The 24,924-nt window shown below is 37.0% G+C and overlaps 1 protein-coding gene across 3 annotated transcripts; it reads right to left on the reverse strand.

Moving 5' to 3' along the window:
* Window positions 1-1,072: 1,072 nt before the first annotated feature.
* Window positions 1,073-19,701, reverse strand: LOC139149515 (alpha-N-acetylneuraminide alpha-2,8-sialyltransferase-like). Of its 3 annotated transcripts, none has more exons than XM_070721305.1 (8): window positions 19,570-19,701; window positions 14,647-14,714; window positions 12,223-12,614; window positions 11,434-11,575; window positions 9,839-9,951; window positions 9,299-9,388; window positions 7,852-8,093; window positions 1,073-1,656 (listed from the first exon to the last, which is right to left on the reverse strand). In XM_070721305.1, exons 2-8 carry the CDS (start codon window positions 14,653-14,655, stop codon window positions 1,412-1,414), a joined length of 1,233 nt encoding a protein of 410 aa, XP_070577406.1. In that variant the 5' UTR covers window positions 14,656-14,714; window positions 19,570-19,701; the 3' UTR covers window positions 1,073-1,411. The 3 variants fall into 3 exon arrangements, with proteins under 3 accessions (XP_070577406.1, XP_070577405.1, XP_070577404.1); XM_070721304.1 differs by lacking the exon at window positions 19,570-19,701 and adding an exon at window positions 17,859-18,246; XM_070721303.1 differs by lacking the exon at window positions 19,570-19,701 and adding an exon at window positions 17,719-18,246.
* Window positions 19,702-24,924: the final 5,223 nt, after the last annotated feature.

Consider the following 24,924-nt stretch of genomic DNA (forward strand, 5'->3'; position numbering starts at 1 on the left):
AGCCTTAAAGCGTTATGATCGTAGCAATAACTTTCTTGCGAGGTATGACCATGTCTTGATGACACAATTTTATTAATTTCAATCTATTTCATGTAGTCGACGTCAGTAACGCCTAAAAGCAGCCGCTAACACATGAAATAAATCGGCGTAATGATACATGATCGAAAAAGGTCCCGGGACAGAAATAGTGCGGACATTTTATACAAACGAGAGAGTGTGTGTCATAGTTAAAGCTACACCAGGAACTACCTCTGTGGAAACCTTGACAGTATCTGAGTTACGGATTCTATCACAAAGCCAGATAACATGAACGTTAATGCATTCTAAAGTTGGCCGAACAAGTACACGTGTACAAACGCGACTTACTTCCCGTAATTTGCTTCTGACACGATGGTCGATGCCTATAGGTTCCTCTGATGAGTCAAGTGGCATTTTTTCAGACTAATTTGGTAATCTACCTAAGTGGGCCTCTTGAAAGGGCCTTAGGAACCCAGTCATTGACATCGAGGCATAATTTCCCATTACTTCCAATTACGAAGTCGTCGATATTGGAAATCAATCAGAGTGAAGAGTGTCCTGTCAAAAAGCTAGATAAGTGCAAGGCCAAAAGTCCGAAAGTCTGCATTTTTCTTCAAGTGTCCGAAAAAAATTATGGGAAGTACCTTATAACGCTAGTAAATAAAAATCCATGATACTTTGAAGGACAAAAATGCGATATTTTTTATACGCTAGCATTCCCTAAAGACAGCCAGTTCTCCACCAAACATGCCATGCATTGCTCTTAATTTATCAAATTGGGCGGGCTTAAGGGAGCCATCATTATTGAATTGCCTTGGGTATTCCGAAATTTTGAGTAGCATCCCCCATCCCACTTTTTCACACGCAAATTTCAACAACCCCACCTTGCCGACGAGAATTTTCTGCGTGACCAGGAACGCTGAATTTTGTTTCAAAGGAGGCTCCATCAATTGGTTTGTACGTAGAGACTTCCTCCGATGGAAGTTCTATTATTATTATACCTCACTACAGACAAGTTATATACATCCACAGCTCTCCAGCCACATACTGGTAATTCACATATGTACATTCTTTATTTACATAACAGAGTAGTATTGACCAAAACTTCAAAAATCCATCGCAACATTTGCTGAAAGTAAGTTGTCAATAGTTGCATTTGACATTACACACAAAAATGTGAGAACAAAAGTAAGAACGTTAAGAGCTTGTAAAAGTTCCACCCGGTGTCACGTGATGAACTGAACCGAACTGTAAAAAACGCAACAATTGAAGAGAGTGGCCAGGAATATGAACTGAAGGAAGAGTGAAAAGGCCATTAGCACATGAACTAACGTGTATTTGTCACGTGGCATTCGAGAACCTCATACATCCATCGTTCATTGTGTCCATAGCATCATGACGAACACTTGCCAACGTGCAGTTGGAGTACGCCAGCGTTATGGAGATCAACAATCTGCTGGAACTCTGAAGGCATGTTGTGATAGTTCTGTTTAATCTTTTGTGCAGACTGCATAACGGCATTAGCGTCGAAGTAGTGGTACTGGACAGGATTTCCATCGTTGTCTTCTGAGAATGGCCAGTATCCGTAAAGATGAACCTCCTGGCAGAAATGAAAAATGCCCGGCAACAGAACGGCGCCTAGAAAAATACGAATAAGGTTAAAGTAGTACGCAACTTGAAATTGAAAGACGTAAAAATTTTGCACAAACTTTCCTCAACGAAATTTTCACACACCATTCTCTTAACAACCAAGAATAAAAAACAGGGACTGTCACGTGAATTTCGGTACCAAAGAAACAAACATTTACCGATATGTTGAAATGCAAAATGGCCGCCATATCTGTGTTAACTGTGTGGCGAATTTCATTTCACAAATTCAAGACTGAAAACTTTACTTACTCAGAAAACTGCAAAATAAGCCCGGACAAGATTTGAACCAAGAGGAATTGCAAGATTTTAAGAGTCCGAATATCTGTCCCCGAGGCGTATTGTACCCAAAATACTCTAAAGAGGCCAAGCGCCATAAACTCTATTCTTTTCTCTATTTTCCATAATCTCTCTTCCCCATATAAAGGTACAGTTCGATCACTATATTCCAAACATTTTAAATGCCCAGTGTTCAATATTTAAATGCCATGTGTTCAATTTAGTCACATTTGTGTGTGTAATGTCAAATGCAACTATTGACAACTTATATCAGATTGAACCACAGGGCCATCAGGCATCATCTGTTATAACAAGAGTTTAAAAAAGTAATAAGGCTGCGTTCACAAATAACGATTAGGGGGGGGGGCTGGAGGAATTTCGATTGAAATCTTATTTTTTTTAAGATCCCCCCCCTAAGTACCCCAAAAAAATTTCAAATGCCCCCCCTCTGTATGGTCAAAATTTTTCAAGTCCCCCCCCCCCAACTATCACAGGCCCGCATATTTGTAAAGGATGTGAGCGCAGAAAAAATAAACATATTGCGCCGTTCCGCTCACAGGTGTTCAACACTACCTGTATTAGCACTTTCTATAGTCATATTCTCAAGGCAAGTTCTTTAAATGCATCAGTGATTTTTTAGATTTATTGGTCTAAAAGCCAACTTGAGTTAATCCAACTCTGGCCAGGTCAATTGCTCCTGCTGAGGAGCACACAAAATGACAATCATGAGAGAGTAGGCAAATTGTGAATTCTGGCTAATTGCCATATTGCACTGTGACCTACCAAAAATTTTTCCAAAACTACAAGACATCTATGAATTAGATGCTACTCTAAATTGACAATACTGGAAGGTTAAAATGTTCCACCAAATAAATGTTTTAATCTCTGAAATTTTGGGTGTAATAATTTCAAATTTGATTAAAAAATAAATAATTCCATTGGTCAAATATTTTACTTTTAGTCTTTACTGTTCAAAGTTTACATCTGTATCATTTTATAACAAGAATATGAAAATTTAGAAAACCAAGCATGGTGACCCTATCTTTTTTCTGTAATATTTGATTATTCTTATATGCTAGAATTCAAACATTACTATGTGTTCTTGCATGTGTTGCTCTCTGGCCTGATCTTGTGTACAATTATGTTTCACTGTCATGAGCATCATTTGACCTAAATTCTTCTTCAACTACCATGTACATCAGAGTCAGAGCTATCTCTGTCACTGATCAGGTATGCAGTGACAGTGAAACTGCAGGAGCAGAGCTTTAATGATAGTGACACTATCCGTAGGCAGTAGCTGTATTAACTTTGATAATTTTGGCAATATTTTTGTTCAGTTTTACAAATTTGTTCTAGTTCTACTCCCTACAGCCTGTTGAAATGTCTAGTATTCAGTTTGCTATCACAGCCTATTTATGTGTACCATGCATTTGTATCACTGACAACTGACTGTCAGTCTGGACTCAAATTAAATTATCACTAAATACATATTTATATTTATATATACAGGCTTTGTCGACAAACTAAATATTGTATGTTTGAGCATGCTGTAGGGAGATAGCAAGAAACTGTAGTTGTTATATTGCATAGAAATATTGCAGAAACCATTAACAGTTGCAACTTCTGCCCTGTTACGAGGCTCAAGTTTGTTTTTTTAACACAAATCACACATTTAGATTTTTTCGAGATAAAAGTCATGAAATGTGACAAAATGGTTCTAAATTTTGTTAAATTATTTCTAACATTAAAACATTTTGATGACATTAAAAATGGTATTCATTTTTCATTGAATTATCTACAAAAGCTTGGAATTGGCAAATGTAAAACACAAAAGGGAACAAAAAATTTTCAAGTCCCCCCCTATAGGTAGAGCAAAATTTTCAAGTCCCCCCCCTCTACTACCCCAAAAATTTTCGAATCCCCCCCCTGAATTCCTCCAGCCCCCCCTAACCGTTTTTTGTGAACGCAGCCTAAATTTATGAGTACAAATACTTTTGATAAATATTAAATATTTCTGTCATTATTGTATACCCTACTGACCCTACTGGCAGACTCTCTAAACAGTAAATAATAGGTTACTGTTTAGAGAGTCTGCCCAGGCAGTACTGTAACCGCGCATCAAATTACTGAGCAATGCTGTTGCAGTGTAACTACATTGACCATATATCTGAATGTCTGTGCTACAGCTGAGTGAATTTGGCATAAATACTGATCATCATTTAGGATTTGAGTTCTGTAGGGTACTTTTGAAGGTATACAATAATAACAGAATTTTTCATCGAGAATATTAGTAATCATAAAGTTATTAATAAGAGTGTAATAAAAATGCGCGAATTTGGCACGGAAACTGATCATCATTCAAGATTCGAGTGCTGTGTACACTGTAAAAATAGCGGACGCTAGACGCGTCTTTACGCGTTCAAAATGTACATGTCGGTGTTCAAATTTGAATGGCTAGTGTTCACATTGTTAACACTAGTGTTCATATCATTAACAATGATGTTCTAAGCCTGAACACGATGTGTTAACAACCATCTCCTTCAAGTGTTCAAAAACTCAGCATCACAGAAATTTTACAATACTCTGAAACAGTTAACAATCTTTTGTGTTTTTTACTTTACAATGGCTATATTAACTTTACTACTGCCTCGCTGTCCGGCATACGTACACGGATTTTGGTATGACAAATTTCACACTAAGTGAAAAATATTTCCGGTCAACAATTGCCGAAAGCATGTTTTTTCTAAAAAAGGAAGTATAAAAAATAATTTTACACGTTTATTTCGGGTTGAAATTTTGAAAATTTGAAAAGACAATCAGAAAACCACCATGAACGTTTAAATTTTAACATCGGCGTGCAACAGGCGTTCTACTACTAAACACTTGGTGTTCAAGTTTGGTGCCTTTTCTTATCCCATGATGCATCAAAACGGAAGTTGCGACATTTTTCTTGTAAGCACACGCTGAAGTCGTTATCGTGCGGAAACAAGACCAGAAAGGGTACGTTTTCTCTCCAAAATAGTTAAAGATTTTATATTTTGAAGCATCTGTATTATGATCCTTTGAAATTAATTGTATTGTACTTTGAAATAGCTTAACTACGTGAAGAAACCTTTTTTCTTTCAGTGGCTGGTATACCAACAACTAGCTGTGAATACGCAGTGGTACTTTTGGCCATGGCCTATCGATCGATCTCTCTCGGGTCAAGGATCATCTGAACACACTGTAGCGATGACCCTTGACCTGAGCGCGATCGATAAGCCTTGCATAGTACCGCTGCGTAATCACAGCTAACACATGTCTTTTAGTAGAGACAATCGCATGTAAAACATCAATTAAACATCGTAGATTATACAATGTATTGTTTCAGCATATGAGAGTTTGGCTTTTTTATTTTGATCAGTTGATGACTAGAATAAGCAAATATTTTGTAACAGTATTGAAAAGAGGCTCCCCTTTTCCTTAACCTAATCAGCCCCTTGTCTTTCATAGAAAGTCTCATCTCGGCATATTACCTATTATGGCATTATTTTCAGGATATAAAACAATGGACTTAACTGAAAATCGAAGAGTTGTAACAGAAGAGGTTGCTGTCTGGAACCAAGCTTGAGAACCCCAATTCATCTCTAATGTAGATTTCAACTTTCAAGGGTCAGTAACTGAATTTTGATAAGTTTCTGTATTTGTGTTCTGAATTAATCTAAGCTTTGGTAGCATGCTATGATCAACTATATGTTGCCGGAGAATAAGCTTTCACAGACGTGTAGTCTCCCTCATCGGATGCAAGGGTGGAATGAAAAATTAAAGCTGAAAGCAAAAGAAAATTCAGAGTTAAAATGTCCACTCTGAATTACTGAATTTTCTTAAATTTTCACTCTGAATTTTCTGTCACTTTTTGCTTCAATTTTTCATTCCCCCTTGCATCTGATGAAAGAGACTTCACGTTTTTGAAAGCTTATGCCCCTGTAACATTTAGTTGATCGTAGCCTGCTATCAAACCTAAGATTATTTTGTATTGTAGCTCAACGCGTTTCTTGTTCTTCAACTGGTTTTTAGCTTTGCTGTCAGCTAAATAAGTGGATGTGTAGCATTGTACTCAAATTTGTACATAACAAGGTTTTTCTTAAAAACAGCCTGTACGAATCGTTTAATATTTAGATTACAGGTTCCCAGGGATTACCCTTATCAGATATGTTTAAATTATGATGAAATATGCAAATTTATGTTTTTGAGGCTGATTTTGCTTTTTTTGGTTAAAAATCGTCTTTTACTGACGTCTTCATTATTTGGTAAACATGTCCCTAATGATGACCTTGGTCAAATTTGTGCTAATTGTGATGAAATATTCAAATTTTTATATTTCATGGCAATTTTTGTCATTTTTGGTCAACAAATCTTTAAAAAATCTTCTTCAAACTGCTAATTTAACAGCTTTGATATTTAGGACATAGATCTCTACTGATAGCCTTTTTTAGATTGTTCAAATTATGGAGAAATTTGCATCATTACTTTGTATTTTAAGACATTAAAAACATTTCAGATATTTTTAAGATATTAGGGATTACCACAATGTGATATTTTCAAGGTATGATGAAATCTACGTTTTCTTTTATTTTAAGGGCGATTTTTACCATTTTTGGTAAAAAATATTGTATAAAAATCAATAGCAGGGTACACCAGAATTTGAAAGGTCTTTACGAATATGTTTTTAATTTCTGAAAAGTAGATATTTGAAATGTCACCGATTTATTTCAGGGTTCATTTAAAGATATTACAAACAAACGAAGCTTTTTGTTTATGAAGGACTTCGTTGGACAAGGAAATAGGTTTTATCCTGCCAAGGACCCACTTTCCCCGCTTTCTGCATGTTGTGCCTTACCGTGACAATTTGACAACTTCACATGTTGTGTTTACTTTAGTGTGGACAACTATATACCATGTGCACTAGAGAAGCCTTGACTAACTTTTTTTTCTTCAAAATTTACAATTATCTACACAATAGGAAATGTCTTTATGAAGCCATCTTACAAAAATGGAGTATGTATTTCATACATATACGTGTTTTCAACACAATAAGTAAGCCAAATTGTGACCTTTTTCAGATGAGTTTTGTACGTTTTAAACAAGTATGAACATAAAACGTAATCCACAATATTTAAGTAAAACCAGTTTTGTCATTACTTGTTCATATTTTTTAAAACGATCTACAGTGTTTATGGGGATTTTTATTGCTTATATTTTTGATAGGAGGGTGTTTACAACGTTGGTAGTTTCCTCTGACAAAGTTTACATACAAAGTAGCAATGTTTATTTGCCAATTTTACAGTAAATTATTGTATTTTATTCTAGAAATGTTTTGTGTATTTTTAGAATAAAATAATTTTACTGAATATCAGTGGTCTGTAATTTATTTCAAGACTTGAACACCCCCTGAACGCCCAAAATTAAAGGTGTTCAACAAGCGCGCATCATGTGTTCTAGCCTTTAACACATTTATCGTTGAACGGCGTCCATGCGTTCAAAAAGTGTTACAGCCCTTTGAACGCGTAAATGCGTTCAATTTTTTGAACACATTACATGTGCAACGAGTGTTCTGATATGGAACACCATGGTGTTCAATATAATGTCTGATGAACACGTATCTGCACACGTGTGTTCAAAAATTGAATGTTGGTTGAACACGTAGTGTTAAATTTCTGAACGTCTAGACGCGTTCAAAAAGTGTTACAAAAAGGCGTTTAATTGGTGTTCTATCCTTTAACACTTAACTTTACAGTGTAGGGTTCGTGTGTAAGTATACAATAATGACATTCTGTAAAGGCTTGCTAACAGTGGCTCTACGATACACTACCAAGCTACAAAATCCGGAACTGCGAAATGAATACAGGGATTGGATAGTTCGCTTACCGGATGAAAGATGCATGGCGTCTACTCCCCAGTCTTTCCAGATTTTTTGTACCGAAACAAAATATCGAGGATGACCGAATACGACGCTCGTGTTTTCCTTGAGGGCGTCCTGAGCTTTGAATGCCAGTTTTGTGCAGAACCTGTGAGTGAAAGCAGAAACGTATACCGTAGCATTGCCGTACTCCGCCATCAAGTCTTTCTTGAATCTCCGTCTTTTATTGTTGTCACCGAGACTTCCATATCTACAAATATAGAAAGCACGAAGTGCATTAAACTCAATTTGCTGAGTAATTCACGTCTTTGAAATAACGTCGTCACCTCCACGATTAAACAAATCGCGGTGCTCTTTCGCTTACGCGTTCAATAACTTTACTGTTGTAAAGTTTTGGCGCCAGGGTGCTGTATGAAGCACTCTGGGATGCTATGGCTTTCGTCAGAGCCTGTGTGTTTGTCTGTATGTGCTTATGTACTGGCGTTGTATGCCTATGTACGGAACATTTGTTGGGTCAAGAAGTTTGTTTAAAATTTTCATACACACTTGGTACAGGTCCGTTATCAGTCACCCCAAATTAATGGGAGTTATGGACAATTTTTCATTTTAATGTTTAGCAGCACTCTCCGGATAACAATTCACTGGGGTCCTTTAATCTATCAGAACGGCTTCTCAATCGTTCACTTCAATAAAGGAATTTGCCTTCTATGGCTATCTTTTTCTTGTTCCATTTCCACTGTTTACCAACTACGGATGAGTGCGAATACATAAGAATACTGTCATATTGTGTATCATCATACATGCTATGCCTGTGTTACCATCTCCTATTGTTTAGAGAGTTATAATATGAACCCGTATTTTAACATGTCAAAATATGAATCACATTTTCACTGTAGCCGGAACTACTTTTATACATCTAGGCGTACGCGTCGGTATGTTCATATAGGCTACAGGAACGGCTAAAAAACAGCTAACACATCGAAAAGTCATTAAAATTATGGTCCAAATTTTGTTGTTTGGTTTCAGTTTTTGGGCATAGCTCTGAAGTACAAGCACAGTTTTACCAAAAAACCCAAACGCACGCATTGAAAATTTGCATATATTGCGACCGACAAATTTCATCGTTCACGGTCCAGTACGGTGTTCATGTTGTCTACGCTGCTGAGGAGTACGGTCCTGGTCGGCAGTGCATCATGACACAGGCGCTATACGACAATTTTCTGTTGACGAGTTTTAATAGGTAGTGAATTATCTTGAGTATAGCCATAAATGACCCGCAAAATCTGCCCACATGACTGAAAATACACGACAAAGAAGGTGCATAAGCTACAATTTTTCCGATTCGTACAAAACAACTGATCAGACGGTAGAAAATGTGACGTCATCAAAAGGGCAGAAGACGCGCAGAAAGTGATTACGTGCTATCATGATTCGATTACACTTTGCGGGTCTTACCTATCTCTTATTATACTTGGATTACACGTGACTAAATTTGTTTTTTCGCCAACATCTCCAGAATAGTTTCTGACACCGGCAAGGTTGAATCTGTAAAGAAGAAGAATCTTTGTTTGTATTAATCAATATTTTGCATGATGACATTAAGATGTGTCATTCTTGTATAAAATAGGCCTACATTGGCATGCACTTGCACAAGCCGTTGGCCAGGGCGAGTTTCATATTGTTACCGAAACATGTGAGAGAACAGGAACAAAAATACGCGATATCTTCCACGAATTACATACATTGATTGTTTGTTTTTTGTTTCTTTGCAATTTATAGGCCTATCGAGTGTAATGCTTCCTACTGCCCTGATCACAGTGAAACTGCTGTCTCATCATCTTGTCTGGTTCCCTGTCCCATTACTGTCGCTGGCTGCGCTGTGCTCACGAAGCTTTGTTTCAAAGTAAATTTCTGTCTCGTCGATGGCATTTTGACGAAAATGAGAAATAAAGCATTTTTTAAAGTAAAAATGAAGGGTGAAGTCGGTAACTTTACCTTATAACAAAGTCAGACGAGTCTATTGATCTTCCACAGTTGCTTCTAAGTAAAATTCCACTACTGGCAACGATGCTACATCTTCTAAACGATGACTTCTTGAACGGACCTTCCTGAAATTTGGAGTTTATATAGATAACGATAAGAAACGTCAAGGCTTTGCAAACTTGGTCTGGGTTGTTTTTCTAAATACGCATGCCGGCTAGTGAATTTTGAACATTCGCATCAGACCTACAAGGAAGCTTTGTCCGACGACTTTTCTGACCGTCAGTTTCTAAGCTTTCGAAATCCGACCTAGTCTCAGTTACCAAGACTGCACTTCGGGGCTCTCATCAAGCCACCCCGACCGAATGGGGGCGGGTTTCGGATGAGAGCCCCTCACAGCAGTCTTAGTAACCGGGACTACTTTTAACCCAGCTTTCTTTCTGGTTTCTTTTTAGTTTCCTACTTTGACGCCATTTGTTAGCTTTAATTATCTGTTTGAAATGAAAATCCGCATATAGTTTTGCAGGATTAGAACATTCAGAAGAGTTTATGTACGGATGCGAGGGGTCTGTTCAGACGACAGAGTACTGTGCGGGATTTACTCGCCTTGTTTGATTACGTGTTCACACACGTGAGCATATGTCACAGCGATTTCTGTATGTCTGTCTGTCTGTCTGTCTGTCTGTCTGTCTGTCCGTCCGTCTGTCTGTGCGCTCGATATCTCTAAAACGGCTTATCAGATCAGAATCAAATATGGTACATAGATTGAGTTTGTAAATGACAAGAACTGATTAGTTATTGGTGGGTGTGGCTTGCTTACTTTTTGCTCATTTGCATAATTAATGATTTTAGAAAAAAACGCCTATACATTGAGAACGAATGCACACAATTTGATGAGACTTGCTACAAATGTTAATCACACCAAGATATATTAGCAGTGGGAACCATTAAGGGGTGACATGAAAGATAATTGCTAATTTGCATATTTATGAACTTTATTTATTTATTTATTTATTTATTTATTTATTTTGGTAGACCAACGGGCATAAAGCCTATTTACAGGCACCTTGGAAATATATTAAACTTAACATATAAAAAAGAAAACTATACGCAAAAAAATAAAAAAATGACATTACAATCATAACTAACACAAAGTTAAAAACAACAATCAAGGAAACTAATAAAAACGTGCACCCTGCGGCGCATGCCGAAAGGTGGAAGTAGAACTAAATAAATCAATATTTGGATGATCTTTTAAAATTCCATCGATAGTATTTAAACATCTTAAAATTGGAGAGTGTTTCCTGAGATTATTTCTAGAGGCACTGATGCGGAAAATGTAGCTATTACGCAGCTGTCTGCATGGTACATTAAAAGGTATTATGTAAAAACTTTCCTAATCAGGGATATATATCTGATTGACTCGATCAAAATTGACCAAACTTGGTATGTATATTGAAGATACTATGATTTAAAATGATTGAAAGTCCTTACTTCAGCCAATTCCTAATGTGCATATTTCATGAACTTTCCTAATTAGGGATATATATCTGAATTAACTTGATTGCAGTTGTTGAAACTTGCTATGTTTTTTTGATTAGCATACTAACCTCTGGAAAACGATTGTGGATCTCTGGCGATATATTCAGACTCGCCCTTTCTCCCGAGTACCTGAGAGTTTCATTCAATCTGACGGAATTCCGAGATGCCAGGAACAGTTTCGATGGATCACTTATTGCCTCGAACACCGATCTATTCAAACAAGGAAATAAAATACACAGCATCAGCTATCAGTTATTACTATCAACTATACGAAAAGAAATAAACAAATTGTTTACATATTTTGTCTCGGAAACAATTATGATCAATTTGTGAAAAGATATACGACGGTATTTTGGCGTTTAAGAAAAACGAGTCGTTGGTTTCGCAGCCACGAAGGGAATACAGAATTTCCCTTTTTTAAAAATTACCAACCGAGGTGCTCTCGAAGAGCGCCACTACATGTTTCACTGCAAAACACTGGGCCGACAACTGATCATGACCATGACCTCGGCATCTAGAAAATTATCAGCACTAAAAGAACAGATCGAACACACCCCTTGGAGAGACCCTCACCATTTTACAATTTCTTGCGGGCACAATTTTAAACTTGTTGTCTGCCGATAAAACAATAATTCCACACTCTAGTTAGGTTTTTGGTTTTTTATTTCATTTGATTTTTGGAAAAGAATTAAGACTGAGACTGGCAGTCCATTCTAAATTTATTTTACCATGTTCAAAACTTTGCAATGCGACCATCCCATCACTCTTGAGTATAAAAGACAGTAGCAGAACGTTAAAGTCACCTTGCGACTTTGCAAAATGCTGCAAGCATGAGATTAGCACTGAGGGGTACAAACCTGAAACTTTCTGCAGCCGTCATATTCAATTTCCAATCGGGTTTTATACTGTTGAATATCCTGGTGATTTCAGACGTCGTGTTCTGAACAGACCTGACTTCCGCCTCGTTTGTTCCATTCAGACTTACATTTGATAATTCGGCGGCCGAAGAATTTTCACCGTCTCTGTTCAGTCCAGCGTGGTATGAATTAAGCGGTGTCGTTGCTTCATCGGTTAAGAAAGGTCTCTTACTTGTGTGATAACTATACTCGATTGGTTTGTCGGCGAAGTTGACGAACGACACTCCAATGGTAAGGCAGATAAGTACAAGTGCCACTAGCTGTTTTCTGAACGCCCTCCTCGTGAAGTTTCTCAAAAGATGTCCACAGTTGCCTCCTGAGGAGACGAAGGTCTGAGAAGAGGAAATAAGTAATAATGTCATTATGAGGGAACGGTATGTGTACAGTTTCACGTAAAAGTACTGGTTGTATCGGAATATAATTTCTGCAAATTCCAAGTTCTAAAAATATTTTCATTTCAAAGCTTGCTGGAGTCACTTTGAGAGCAAATGGGTGGTTTCCTTCTATTCTTGAGAGTAAAAACAGATAACGTTGTTCATGGAATCAAGTCTGTGTATGGTTGGCATTCGATTTGCGAAGTGCTCTTGTAATCTTAAAAGGGTCTACATCAAAAGAATAATAGTAAGCCATCAGAACTCTCCTTGCAGGCAAATGCTGCCCCCAAAATTGATTTTCCAAATTGTTTGATTTTGAGAGCTGATTTCAGAATGAAATTCGTCTTTAAAGACAATCTTAGGCGTGAGATGAAACGCGCATACAAGTATATGTGCGCGCGTGTGTGAATAGACTGACTAGACCTTTCCCGGTTATCCCACAATGCATTGCTGTGATTGTATCAAACACCGTACCATGTATATAGAGTTTTTGTCGTACAACAGATTGATATGCAAGAAAGACACAAATTGGCAATTTCAAAAAATGCCTCGTGTATTTTGTGTCCATCGGTGACGAAAATATCGGTCAGGGTGTAACCTGCCATAGTGTTCTATGAGTAACACGGAGCTTTAACATGAGCCCCAAACAGGTGCAGATCAGAAAAGAATTGTACAAATTTGAGAGTCCGAATATCTGTCCTAGAGGTGAGTTATACATTAAACGTAGAGAAAAAGAGAGAAAGAAAGAACGATTGAAAATTAAAACTGAAGATCAAGAGCGAATACTACCAAGCAAGAATTCCTCCCTCGCTCCGAAACCTTATGTTGCTACTGGTGTCTTTTCGATGATGATTTTCTAACAATTTATAAATTTGTTTACATCATTTGCTTAAGCTGCGACTTGCACGAGTTCAATGAAGTTAACTTTACTCCGTTGCAACGACTGTGTCATTTGAAGCATGTTTTTTAATTCACAGTGCAAGGCAACCTCATTGATGATGTCTGTACACACTCATTCAGATTAAGGTAGTATGCGCCTCGAAAGTGAAAGACTTACACTGTTGCTCAATTTTTCCTGAATGAAACTTTCAACCCTCCTCTTTCCAAATCAACAACAAAAAATGGGGGGGGGGGTGTCACCGTACACAGATTGTAACTAGCGAAACAAATTTCCCAACAATTTGCGATATTTGAAATTTAAATTGGCCGCCATCCCTGTGTTAACTCAATGGAGTAAAAATTAAATTTTGGATTTTTGAAAAACTAAGCAGGTGAAAGTTTTCCTTTCGTCAAGAGCTTTAAAATTAGCCCCCACAAGCGGTAGATCAGAGAAGAATCGTAGTAATTTGAATATCGGAATATCTGTCCCCGAGGCGCGCTCTACCTTTAAGGTATACAGTCACCTGTAATCTAAAAATGCCCATATATGGTCAAAGGGGCGTTCCTTGGTATTCAAAATGCCCATGTGAGGGCGCTGTTTTTAAAAAGCGGCCACCCGCTTAAAATCTGTGATTGGTTAGATTTTCTCTTTCCATGGTAACTGTGGCAAAATTGGAACAGGTGACGGTATACCTTTAAAGTACAGTGTTGTCAGACCTTTGTATTATAAATGTGTGTGGACACTTGTGTAGTGGCTAAAACATGGAATCAAAGTAAACATAAAGAAATAAACATAAAGTCTCCCTTCAGGAAGTTGAGGAACAACATTATTTTAACTGCACTTATATTCAGAAAAAAAATTCATTGGCCATGGTTCGGTTTCATTGCAGAGAGAATAATCTCATCGAAAGCTGTATTTATTCTTTGTTTCTGTCCGGTGAAAAATATTTATCATATTATTTATATTATTTGTCATGATTCATAAAAAACGCTGTTTGTCATTATTGTTTCTTTTCTGAAAAATTCGAAGGAAGTGAAATTCCTTCAATTGGAACAATGAAAATTCAATAGTAAGCTTATAATTGTAATACACAGGATATTTTCACAATACCTTTAACATAGTCGTTCTCCTTCGTCAAAGAGCTTCTGTACTGTCAATTACTGTATTGTGTCCGTATTCTAAAAAAAAACAAAAGACGATTGTACATGTCACTGGTAGGAGACTACAATGAAAGGGAGTCATGAGGTCGCTGTGCTTTTAGGTTACCTTGCTTTGCATACAAAATTGCAGCTTTCAAATCTCATTCTTTCTATACACAGTGCTACTCAACACTTCTCATTTTCTCCACAGACTTTCAAATTTTACATGAGTTTAGGACTGGGAGTAATTCACCTGTTGCATTAAAACTTACACCGCTGAAGCCGACATAACCTAAAGTAAAAAAACATTAACTTAAATGTGGTTTTGATGTGGCTGCATGAGGTGATTTTATCACGCTTGTTTCTCACAGATTTTAGAAATGGTGAAGGGTTCTCTTATTTGTGAAGTAATTAATCTATAAAAGTGTTCTTACTCCAAGACCTTTAAAATGAGCCCCCTCAAGTGGGAGATCAGAAAACAATCGCAAAAGTTTGAGAGTCCAAATATCTGTCCCCGAGGCGCATTCTACCTTAAGTTGCTTGCCCGCATCCTTGATTTGTGATGGCCATTCTTAATCGGTTCAACTATTCCCCATCGATCAGCAAATGGACCGCTTTGTTGAGAAATTCTCCAGGAAATCTTCTTGGAAAGATCTGGGATCTCACAATATTGAGAAGGAGTGTGCATTTACTTGTCACGGTGACGAAGTCCCCTGAATCGCCGCAGTGATCAAAAATTTCCACATCAAACTGAGGCGAGCTTCGCAAACCAACTTCTCGGAATCGTTAGTTTTATATCGAGAAGACTCAGTCATGATCAATCTAACAAGTCACAAAAAGACTGATTTGCATCCCCAGTCGCAGAGCAAATCAGGTAAAATCTACATCCTCAAGATTATTAACCCCTCACAGGACATGAATGTTTTCCCAAATCACACATGCGTCGTGAGAACGCAATGAACCGCTTTACATTTCATCTCACCGTGTGTAATATTACTTGGAATCGATGGATAAAATTAAGACATGGCGCACATAATAAGTTACAAAGATTGTACAACTGTCATCTATAAATTACTGCCTTCAGTTTACTTGCTTGCTGTGCCAATATTCAGTAGTACGCAGCAAGTGCTGCGGTATGCATGATGCAAGGCAAGGAAGTTGGATATGGAATAGATATTGACCCTGCATATTTGAGATGATTTCTTGTCTATATATAGAATGGTAAAGCAGCAAAACCCATTCCTAGAATATCAAATAACAGTTGCGGAATATATATTTCAACTTAGAAAGAGAGAGATAGAAACTTTGAACCTGATCTATGTTTGAAACAAGGTTTCACGGATGAGACAGTTTGTGGTAAACTCTGTAGACTGCCGTTCTTTGTCTCCAAGAATCTAGACCATTGAAAGGTTCCAGGATAGTTAACACTTGGCCGCTTACCCATTGGACATTCACCCTAACACTATCTCTGACCCTAGTCTCTATTGTATGGTGGGAAACCGGGATGGGAAGTATCCGATGGTGATGGTGATTGGTATGGCGAGGAACAACATAATGCTTCCGATGCTGCCGCTAAAATCATTTGCTATTTGGTCACTAACCGCTGCGTCTTAAACTGGTGTAATCAATAAGAAAACGAATCTACAAATCGGTATACAGCCTTCTTTGTTTCTACCGGTAAAATTTAATGTGTAAAAATAAATAGAGTGAGAAATTAGACCTATTGGTAAAGTAAATGATTATTGTATCTGTGACTGAGACTCGCATATAGCGGACCAGTAGCTGAAACTCTTAAAGGGACAAAGTCGGCCATTTTTCATGAATTTTGTTTGATACGAGATACTACTTATATCATTTGACATGTTGTAAAATACTGAATGGATGGTTGACCATACGTGTATTCGACCCCGGTTTTAGACAAATTAAATGAAACCATCGCAAAAATGAATTAATGGTCATGACCATTAATTCATTATCACGATGGTTTCATGTATCGTGTCTAAAACTGGGGTCGAATGGTTACCCATATATTCAGTATCTTTCAACATATCAAGCAATATAATTAGTATCCTGTATCAAACAAAATTCATGAAAAATGGCTGACTTTGTCCCTTTAAGTTCGGTTTTGTGAGTCAACTGTACAGCTATGTTTCTAGTTCTACTCCCAAAAGCATGTGGCAAGACAATGTATACCCTTTACTGGCAGTATTTATAGCTCATCAACGTACCAACTACATGAACTGCATTGTATTTGTTGACGAGTGAACTCAGTCAGGACTACAATTCAAATGGCAACAATAACAATATACAATACACGGTGTGCACGCTGTGTTGGCAAGCTGAATAGTGAGTTTTTCAACAGGCTCTTGAGTGTAGACCAAAACCTTGCAATTTAAGCGCAAAATAAAAATAGTAACAGCGTCATCAAAAGTCACAGCAATACCGGCCTTTTAAAACATTACTGTTTTGATATCGAATTCCATAGCTTCTGGGATAAGAACAAAACGCACTTTATGATTGTAACAGGACATGGCAGATGATATTTAAGTTAAGTACTTTAAATCGCCTAGGTATTTATTTCATTGTAAACCCTTGGTGGAGATAATAAGTTGACAGCGACTTTTTTGGGCATTTATGGCACTCACCAGGCTGACCAGAAAGATTTAATTGCTGCTTTATAATCGATATTGTAACGAAGACACACATTCCGACAATCACATTGTGGTCATCAGCAATAAAGCCGCTTTTTACGTTTCCATACATCAGCAATCGTAGTCATTATGGAGGTACTAGACATGTACGTACTCGTTATACAAAGACAGGGACAAAGACTATGGTCAAGATCCACGTGTAACCATCTCTATCCATGATGTAACATGTACCCTTTGTTGAGAATAACTTACACAGCGGAGTGGCTTCTACATTCCAAAGCGAAGGGAGAATAACTTCTATGAAAGTGGCACATGTAGTCTACAAAATGTATAGGAAGAGTCTGTGATGTTTTGATGCAATAGTGGGCAACTTGCTTGCAAATGGTAAATACCTTGAACATGTGAAATACAAGGAAGCGAATACGTTCCCGTCGAGGAGAGGATCGACCCACCGGTTTGGGTTTTGGAGGTGCCGTTTGATCTGAGAGGAGACGAATACAGTATCCTGTCACGACTTTATGGACAAGCTTACCAAGTACAGCAAAGGCACAGCGATCAAGCTACTATTAAGATTGTCAGGTGTCGAATCACTTGATAAGGTAGTTGAAACTGCCCTCTTCACCGGCAACTCTGGTCTCGTTCAAGTCTCATGGTACAGCTCGTCAAAGCCGCTTTTCAAGTGTACAATAGGCATAAGGAACCTCCGAACAAGCTGACGCCCTCAAGCTCACTCGTCATTCCTGGCATTCTCGAATGGCAACAGCTCAGTTTAGCTTTCCGCGTAAGCGACTTAATCAATCCGTATAGCCATTTACAGTGTAAATTCTGCGTTGTCCTACAAGCATAAGTATATTAATAGAAGAAGAGAATATCAGGGCATTCTCGCTATGGGGCAGAGAATGTAATCGAACCAGTTACGGCGTTGATGTCGCCGAGGGCGTTCCGACAGAACAGAATGCGGCATTGTGAGTAACTTTGCAAAGTTACATCATAGGGGATAGCGTATATGTCCTTCCCCAGGGATGGAGCGGGGGTAGGGGTGTCTTGGTCTCAGCACAGGTTTCGTGTTGCTATTGTTTATTTTATTTAACAGGTTGGACTGTGATATTTTCAATAAAGATTTACAATACCAACCGTGCGTGTCTTGGTCTTGTAATAAGCACTGGTTTTGCAAAGATTTCTTTTTCTCCTGCACTGTGTATTTTACTTGTTCCGTGATAACCGTACACTTGGTTTTTATCATTGTGTTGCATCTATTATCCGATGCGTTCGATTGCAACATGTGCCAAGGAAAGAAGGGAAAGAATGGACAAGTTACTAATCTGTGGACGCTATCACCGGATTATCATCATTAACTATGACTACTTTAAAAAGTGAGTGGGTGCACTTACCTATCCGACATTAATTTGCTTCGAATTCTCTGTATTATTTAAGACTTTAATATGATTCTATCAATTGATGTGTGTTTGCACATCGGTTATTTGACATCCTGAAGTACCTGTGTCATATGTGAACATTATCTAATCTGTGAACATTTCTTGTCATGTACGGGTTAATAATTAACTAAGTCTTGCATTATGTATTTAGACAGTACAGGACCGTTGATCTCATGAATTGAAATTCTAAACCTCCCTATGGGATTAACTCAGGAAGGCTAGCAAATTGATTCAATTATCGAAATAACCATTACAATGTAGTGAAACAATATGAATGGGGAAAATAAAAAAGTGTAGTGGCAAATGTTTTCCCCCTGGAAAACCCTCTAGAGCGCTATAAGTATGAACTCAATATTTAACGTTTTGCCATCTTGTATATTTAAACATTTACTTTGGAGCCGACAGCTGTGACTGGGTATTTTGTCCCGCCATTCGCATCCTGATTTACTTGGATAACATTAATTTTACAATTCCTATGTATTTAACCTTCGAAACGAATCATCAATCATGATTTTGTAATTTTTGTACGTTGAAACTGTTGGTGATTTTATCAGTGCCCATGGTTGATTCATTGAGTCAACGTGTTTCCTAACATACGAAACTCGTTTCTCTTCCGTGAGCTGCGCATTCAATGATACCAAATACCATACTTGCGCCAACTTGACCATGACGGAAAAATGAGGTCAACTATTTCTAGTAAAACAATCATATAAAATATTTCCGTCAGAAATGTAACCCATGACAGGCCTTGTGCTACTGCCTGCAATGGACAGAAAAGAACCTATTCATAAAATAAAATATTTTTACCTTTTAGTGGAATAACGGATGTGCTTTGGATCGTTCAAACCCTTGTAGTCGAATAATGTCGGTCTGGTGATACTGTAAAGATCGTAGGCCTATATGAACAAGCAGTAAATCATGCATATTCATATTTGTATTATTGCAGATCAAGCGGCAATCTCCCTCTGCTTCGGCCGAACGAACGTCATTGATATGGTATGCCGATATCTTTTTATGGAGTGTCTATTGACAAGCGACAGTCAATTGACAAAAAAAATGGCTAATTACACGTACGCGGGACATTTTTCGCCCAAATTACCATATTTTAGGTAAATAAACTGCTCTTCTTCCACAGGAACTTCCCCTATAAAAGCCAGATTATCATAAATCTATGCAAATGTTAAAAAGCCACGCTACTGATCGAATGTGCCGTGTTTGGTCACTGAATCCCATAATTTTACCATGTTTCAGGCGTTCATTGTCATTGAATCTTGCAGCTGTGAATATATAGCGACTAAACTTGAATAGAAATTAAAGGGGAAGTTCACCAAGGATGATTTTTACATATGTGGTAGCTCTGTGGTCATTTACCCAGGAAAACTATTTTCACCATTTATAACTCTCAGGATTTTTTACAAAAAACGATAAAATAGTACAGGAAGTTGCCCATGTAATTTGAATCATGGGAAAAAAGCTCCAAACTTAGAGCTTGCATAATGTGATATGAAAGGGACCATCTTCGGACGGGTATGGCCCCCACATTGTCCATTTACAGTAACACAGTAGAAATACATTCTTTACATTTAATACATTCTTTACAATTAATACACTTTTACATGTTTTACATTGATGACATGAAAGTTCTGCACGAAATGCATCATAAGCTCGGGGCAGGTTGTAAGTTGTGGCTTGTGAAAGTTCAAAATTGGCGAAAATTGTCCTAGCACAACGTACATTACCACTGAGCGACGCTTAGAACAAGTTTGACACGACAAAGTGTTACATAATCTATTGTTATTCAGCACCCATTCACACCTATGGCCACTTCGAAGTCCAGATAGTTAAACCACGGCCCCTGTAACGTGCCTTATGTGCGGACATTTTTACGACAAAACGTATTAATTGTACAGAATGTATTTCAGGCAAGGCCCGCCTAAAGTCACCATAAGGTCGGACCGTCTCTCCTAACCAAGTCCTGATAGTTTTTGCGGACATGTTATGAAAAAAAACATTTAATGTAAAGAATGTAATTCGTGCAAACCTTTCATGTAAAGAATGTATTAAATGTAAAGAATGTATTAAATGTAAAGAATGTATTTCCCGCAAGCACAGCTAGACCCGACCCGACCTTAGAATGTATTTCGTGCAGACCTTTCATGTTATAAATGTAAAAAATGTATTAAATGTAAAAAAATCATTTCGTGAAGACATTTCATGTACTAGATGTAAAAAATGTAAAGAATGTATTAAATGTAAAAAATGCATTTCGTGCAAGACCACGCGTCGTGCAAGACCGGACCAAACTCCCGATGATGTCCGATAACTCCCGAGAAAGGCCCGAGAGTTCGGTGTATTTCGTACAGACATTTGTTGAAAAATGTATTAAATGTAAGAATGTATTTCGTGCAGACCTTTCATGTAATAAATGTAAAAAATGTATTAAATGTAAAGAATGTTTTTCGTGCAGATCTTTCATGTAAAAAATGTATTAAATGTAAAGAATGTATTTCGTGCAGACCTTTCATGTATTAAATGTAAAAAATGTATTAAATGTAAAGAATGTATTTCATGCAGACCTTTCATGTAAAAAATGTATTAAATGTAATGAATGTATTTCGTGCAGACCTTTCGTGTAAAAAATGTATTAAATGTAATGAATGTATTTCGTGCAGACCTTTCATGTAAAATGTATTAAATGTAATGAATGTATTTCGTGCAGACCTTTCATGTAAAAAATGTATTAAATGTAAAGAATGTATTTCGTGCATGGATAAATGTAAAAAATGTAAAACGTGCAGAATTCTTGACTACTGGCCATGGATGAGGAATACGTGATGAAGTTGAAAAAATGTGCGGATAATCTATATGTATATGTATATGTATATTATTTATATATATATATATAGATATATATATATATATATTATGGTCTTTTCAAATGCTGTACGGTAAGTATTCGCTGCGTAGTAACATCTAAAGGAACAAAGGTTCTGTCTTTTTGTATTGTTTGGGTAAATTTGTATCATTTAGGAAATCGAAATCTTTGACTTTTGCCCACAGAACGGTCTACTATAGCTACCATCATGCCTGATTAAATCAAAAACTCCTAAACCGCAATGGCTGCCGTCTTAGTATTTGGTGTGCAGTTGCACCTAGGGGTGGAAATGTGATTTGTTCAAATGAACATGTCAGTGTCAAAATTATGCAAATTAGGGGGGGGAAAAGGAAAACTCCTGCAAATGGCTTAAATTCAGTAAGAAGTGGTCAGATTGGGTTGAAACTTAGGTATTCTAAATTATGTGTGCACAAATTTGGGTGAAATTTTCATCATGTTTGTATTTTTAGGGTATTTTTTTTCCGTTTTTAGTCAAAAAATCTTGTCCTCTGAAATCGCTCGTCTGATCGCTCTGAAAGTTAATATTTATGTTCCTCAGGATGACCTCAGTCAAGTTTGTTCGAATTGTATTGATATTATCATATTTGTGATTTTGGGGCAATTTTCCTCATTTTTCGTCAAAATTTTTTTTATCCAAAAACTATTGATCTGGAAGTTTTGATCTGAAAGTTTTGATATTTGGTATACAGGTATCTAAGATTTATCTTGATATAATATATTGAAGTTAGGTTGAACCTGGCAATTTTTGCCTTTTTTGGTCGAAATATTTTTCTCCTAAAACTACTGATCTGGTAGCTTTGATATTTGGTGTACAGGTTTATAGGTTTTATGTTAATAAGATATATTGAAATTAGGATGAAATCTGCAATTTTGTATTTTGGGGGGCAATTTTTCTCATTTTTGGTCAAAAAATTTGTTTCTCAAAATTTACACGTCTGATTGCTTTGATATTTAGTAAACAGGTTGCTAGGGTTTATGTTAATATGATATATTGAAATTAGGTTGAAATCTGGAATTTTGAATTTTGGGGGCAATTTTTGCCATTTTTGGTCAAAAATTTGTTTCTCAAAAACCACTTGTCTGATAGCTTTGATGTTTAGTAGACATGTTAATACAGATGATTTTAATTAAATATGTTCACATTATGATAAAATCTTTTAATTACCGTAGGTACTTTTGCAGCTAAGTTTGCCATTTAGGTCAGGTCGGTAAGGCTTGCGATGGGCATGCAATGATTCCTCCTTCATCAACACATACGTCACAAAAGGTTATTCTCTACATAACATAAACCAAGCTCTATCAACTGCTAGGTTGCTTATTTTAAATTTTCAGAGAAATATCTAAAATTGTGTGTTTTGGTAAAATTTTAGTAAATAAATTATTAGAAAATATACTGAGGCGATTTTAGCAGGTTTAGTTTCCAACAAATATATTCCAATTTTTTTTCAATGTTTGAGAGTATCAAGGTTGTAAATAGTTTATACACTTCCTGCCGTCTGGTCATTGTATATCTCATGCAAAGACGGTCAATACAAAGGGGTGGACCATTTGATATCGTGGGGGGGGGGGGTCCTGACAGACTTTGAAAAAAATACCAAACAAATGTCAATAAAAACTCAGCCAGAGAAGGTGTGACAAAAAGAAAAGGTGGAAGAGTGGGAAAACAAGAATGTACAATGGATCGGATAAAAAAGATAATGTACCTCATCAATTTTCGAGATAGCCCCCCCCCGATATCAAATGGTCCATCCCCTGATGTATTTTTGCCCGCAATTAACCATGCAGTTTATATTAGTTTAAGAGGTCAGGTTAGGTAAGGATTGGAAAGGAATAGTCAAGTTCACCACAGTTGAATTTCTGAACTTTATCTCTTGTGTCATCGTCCTTGTGTAATTGGTTAAGTTTGTAAGTTGTTCCAGATGTGGATGCACCAGTTGTTCTGGAAGAAAACAATGTTTACTTTTCCCTATAGGGTTTCTGAGTTAATGATTGTATGTTGAAATCTCTCCATCTATCTGGTGTATGGGCAAAATGTAAACATTGGTTGCATGTTATGTATTTCACTTTCAGTCTATGTCAAATATTGTAAATGAAAAATCAAGAACAGTTTGCTGTGTGCTTGTATAAAAGATAACATATTTGCCAATACATAAACTGCCTTCAGATTGATTGTCTTGAAAATTATAACAGAAGTAGAAAAGGAAAAGAAACTAATTAAATTGCTGTAACATATTCACCCTGAGTGCCTGTAGGCCTATATTTAACTATTTTATCATTACATTCAGCTGTTTGTTATATCTTTATCACTCTCCATGGGCCAAGGCACACTTGAGGGCCAATGTCATCACTCTGTGCCAGTCTGTGTATGTCTGTCTGTATGTATGTATGTCCATGTTTCATACAATTTTTGGCTTGTTTTGCGAACATTGACATTGTCACTATATTTTTTGTAATATTGCCAGTTTTTAAAAATGGCGGGAAATCAAAACAATGGTTAAAATTTAAATTTACTTGTCCAATTTTTTAGAAGTAAAAGACTATATCTTTTAAATTTGTAGAATTTAAAGAAAACCAGAGAGAATAGAAAGCCTTTTTCAGGTCAACAAATTTCAAGAGTTACAGCTATAGCTTTCAGTTTCCTTTCATAAGATGTGTGGTCAACATGACATTTCAAGATTGATTTTGAATAAACTTTTACGATATCAGTTCACCTCTATTCTAGTGTATAGTCTTCTAATGTACATGCCTATAGCTGTGTGGCACTTGCGCCCATTTCAGATCTTAATGAATTAGGGTGATTTGCATTAAACAAACGTGACAAAGGTTTACACTGTGAAAGAAAAAAATAACCCGACGACCTACCTTTTAAGATACAGAGACCACGTCTTATCATCCGTATCCTATAGGGATCGACTTGGAGAGCGGTGATCTTCGTTTCCTCGAAGCGTGAGAGTGTGAGTCAAGACTGCACCCATGTAGCACGACACTGATAACGGAAGAGCGTCATCGGATCTGTTCCGGGAACTAGTTAGTGGGAAGACTAAAACAACCACCCAATCGACATCAGTGCTAAGCGTTTCGGATAAAAATAACAAACCTGTAATGACTTGCTGAATGATTTAAGGTGGTATTCGCCTCGAAAGTGAAAGACTTAAACTTTTGCTCAAATTTTCCTCAAGTAATCTTTCAACCACACTCTTTCAAAATCGAAAATAAAAATCGGGGGTCATGGTGCAAATTTTGGTAATAGAGAAACAAAATACCCA

Source organism: Ptychodera flava, chromosome 14 (genome assembly GCF_041260155.1).
Source record: "Ptychodera flava strain L36383 chromosome 14, AS_Pfla_20210202, whole genome shotgun sequence".
In the NCBI taxonomy this organism is placed as follows: Eukaryota; Metazoa; Hemichordata; class Enteropneusta; family Ptychoderidae; genus Ptychodera; species Ptychodera flava.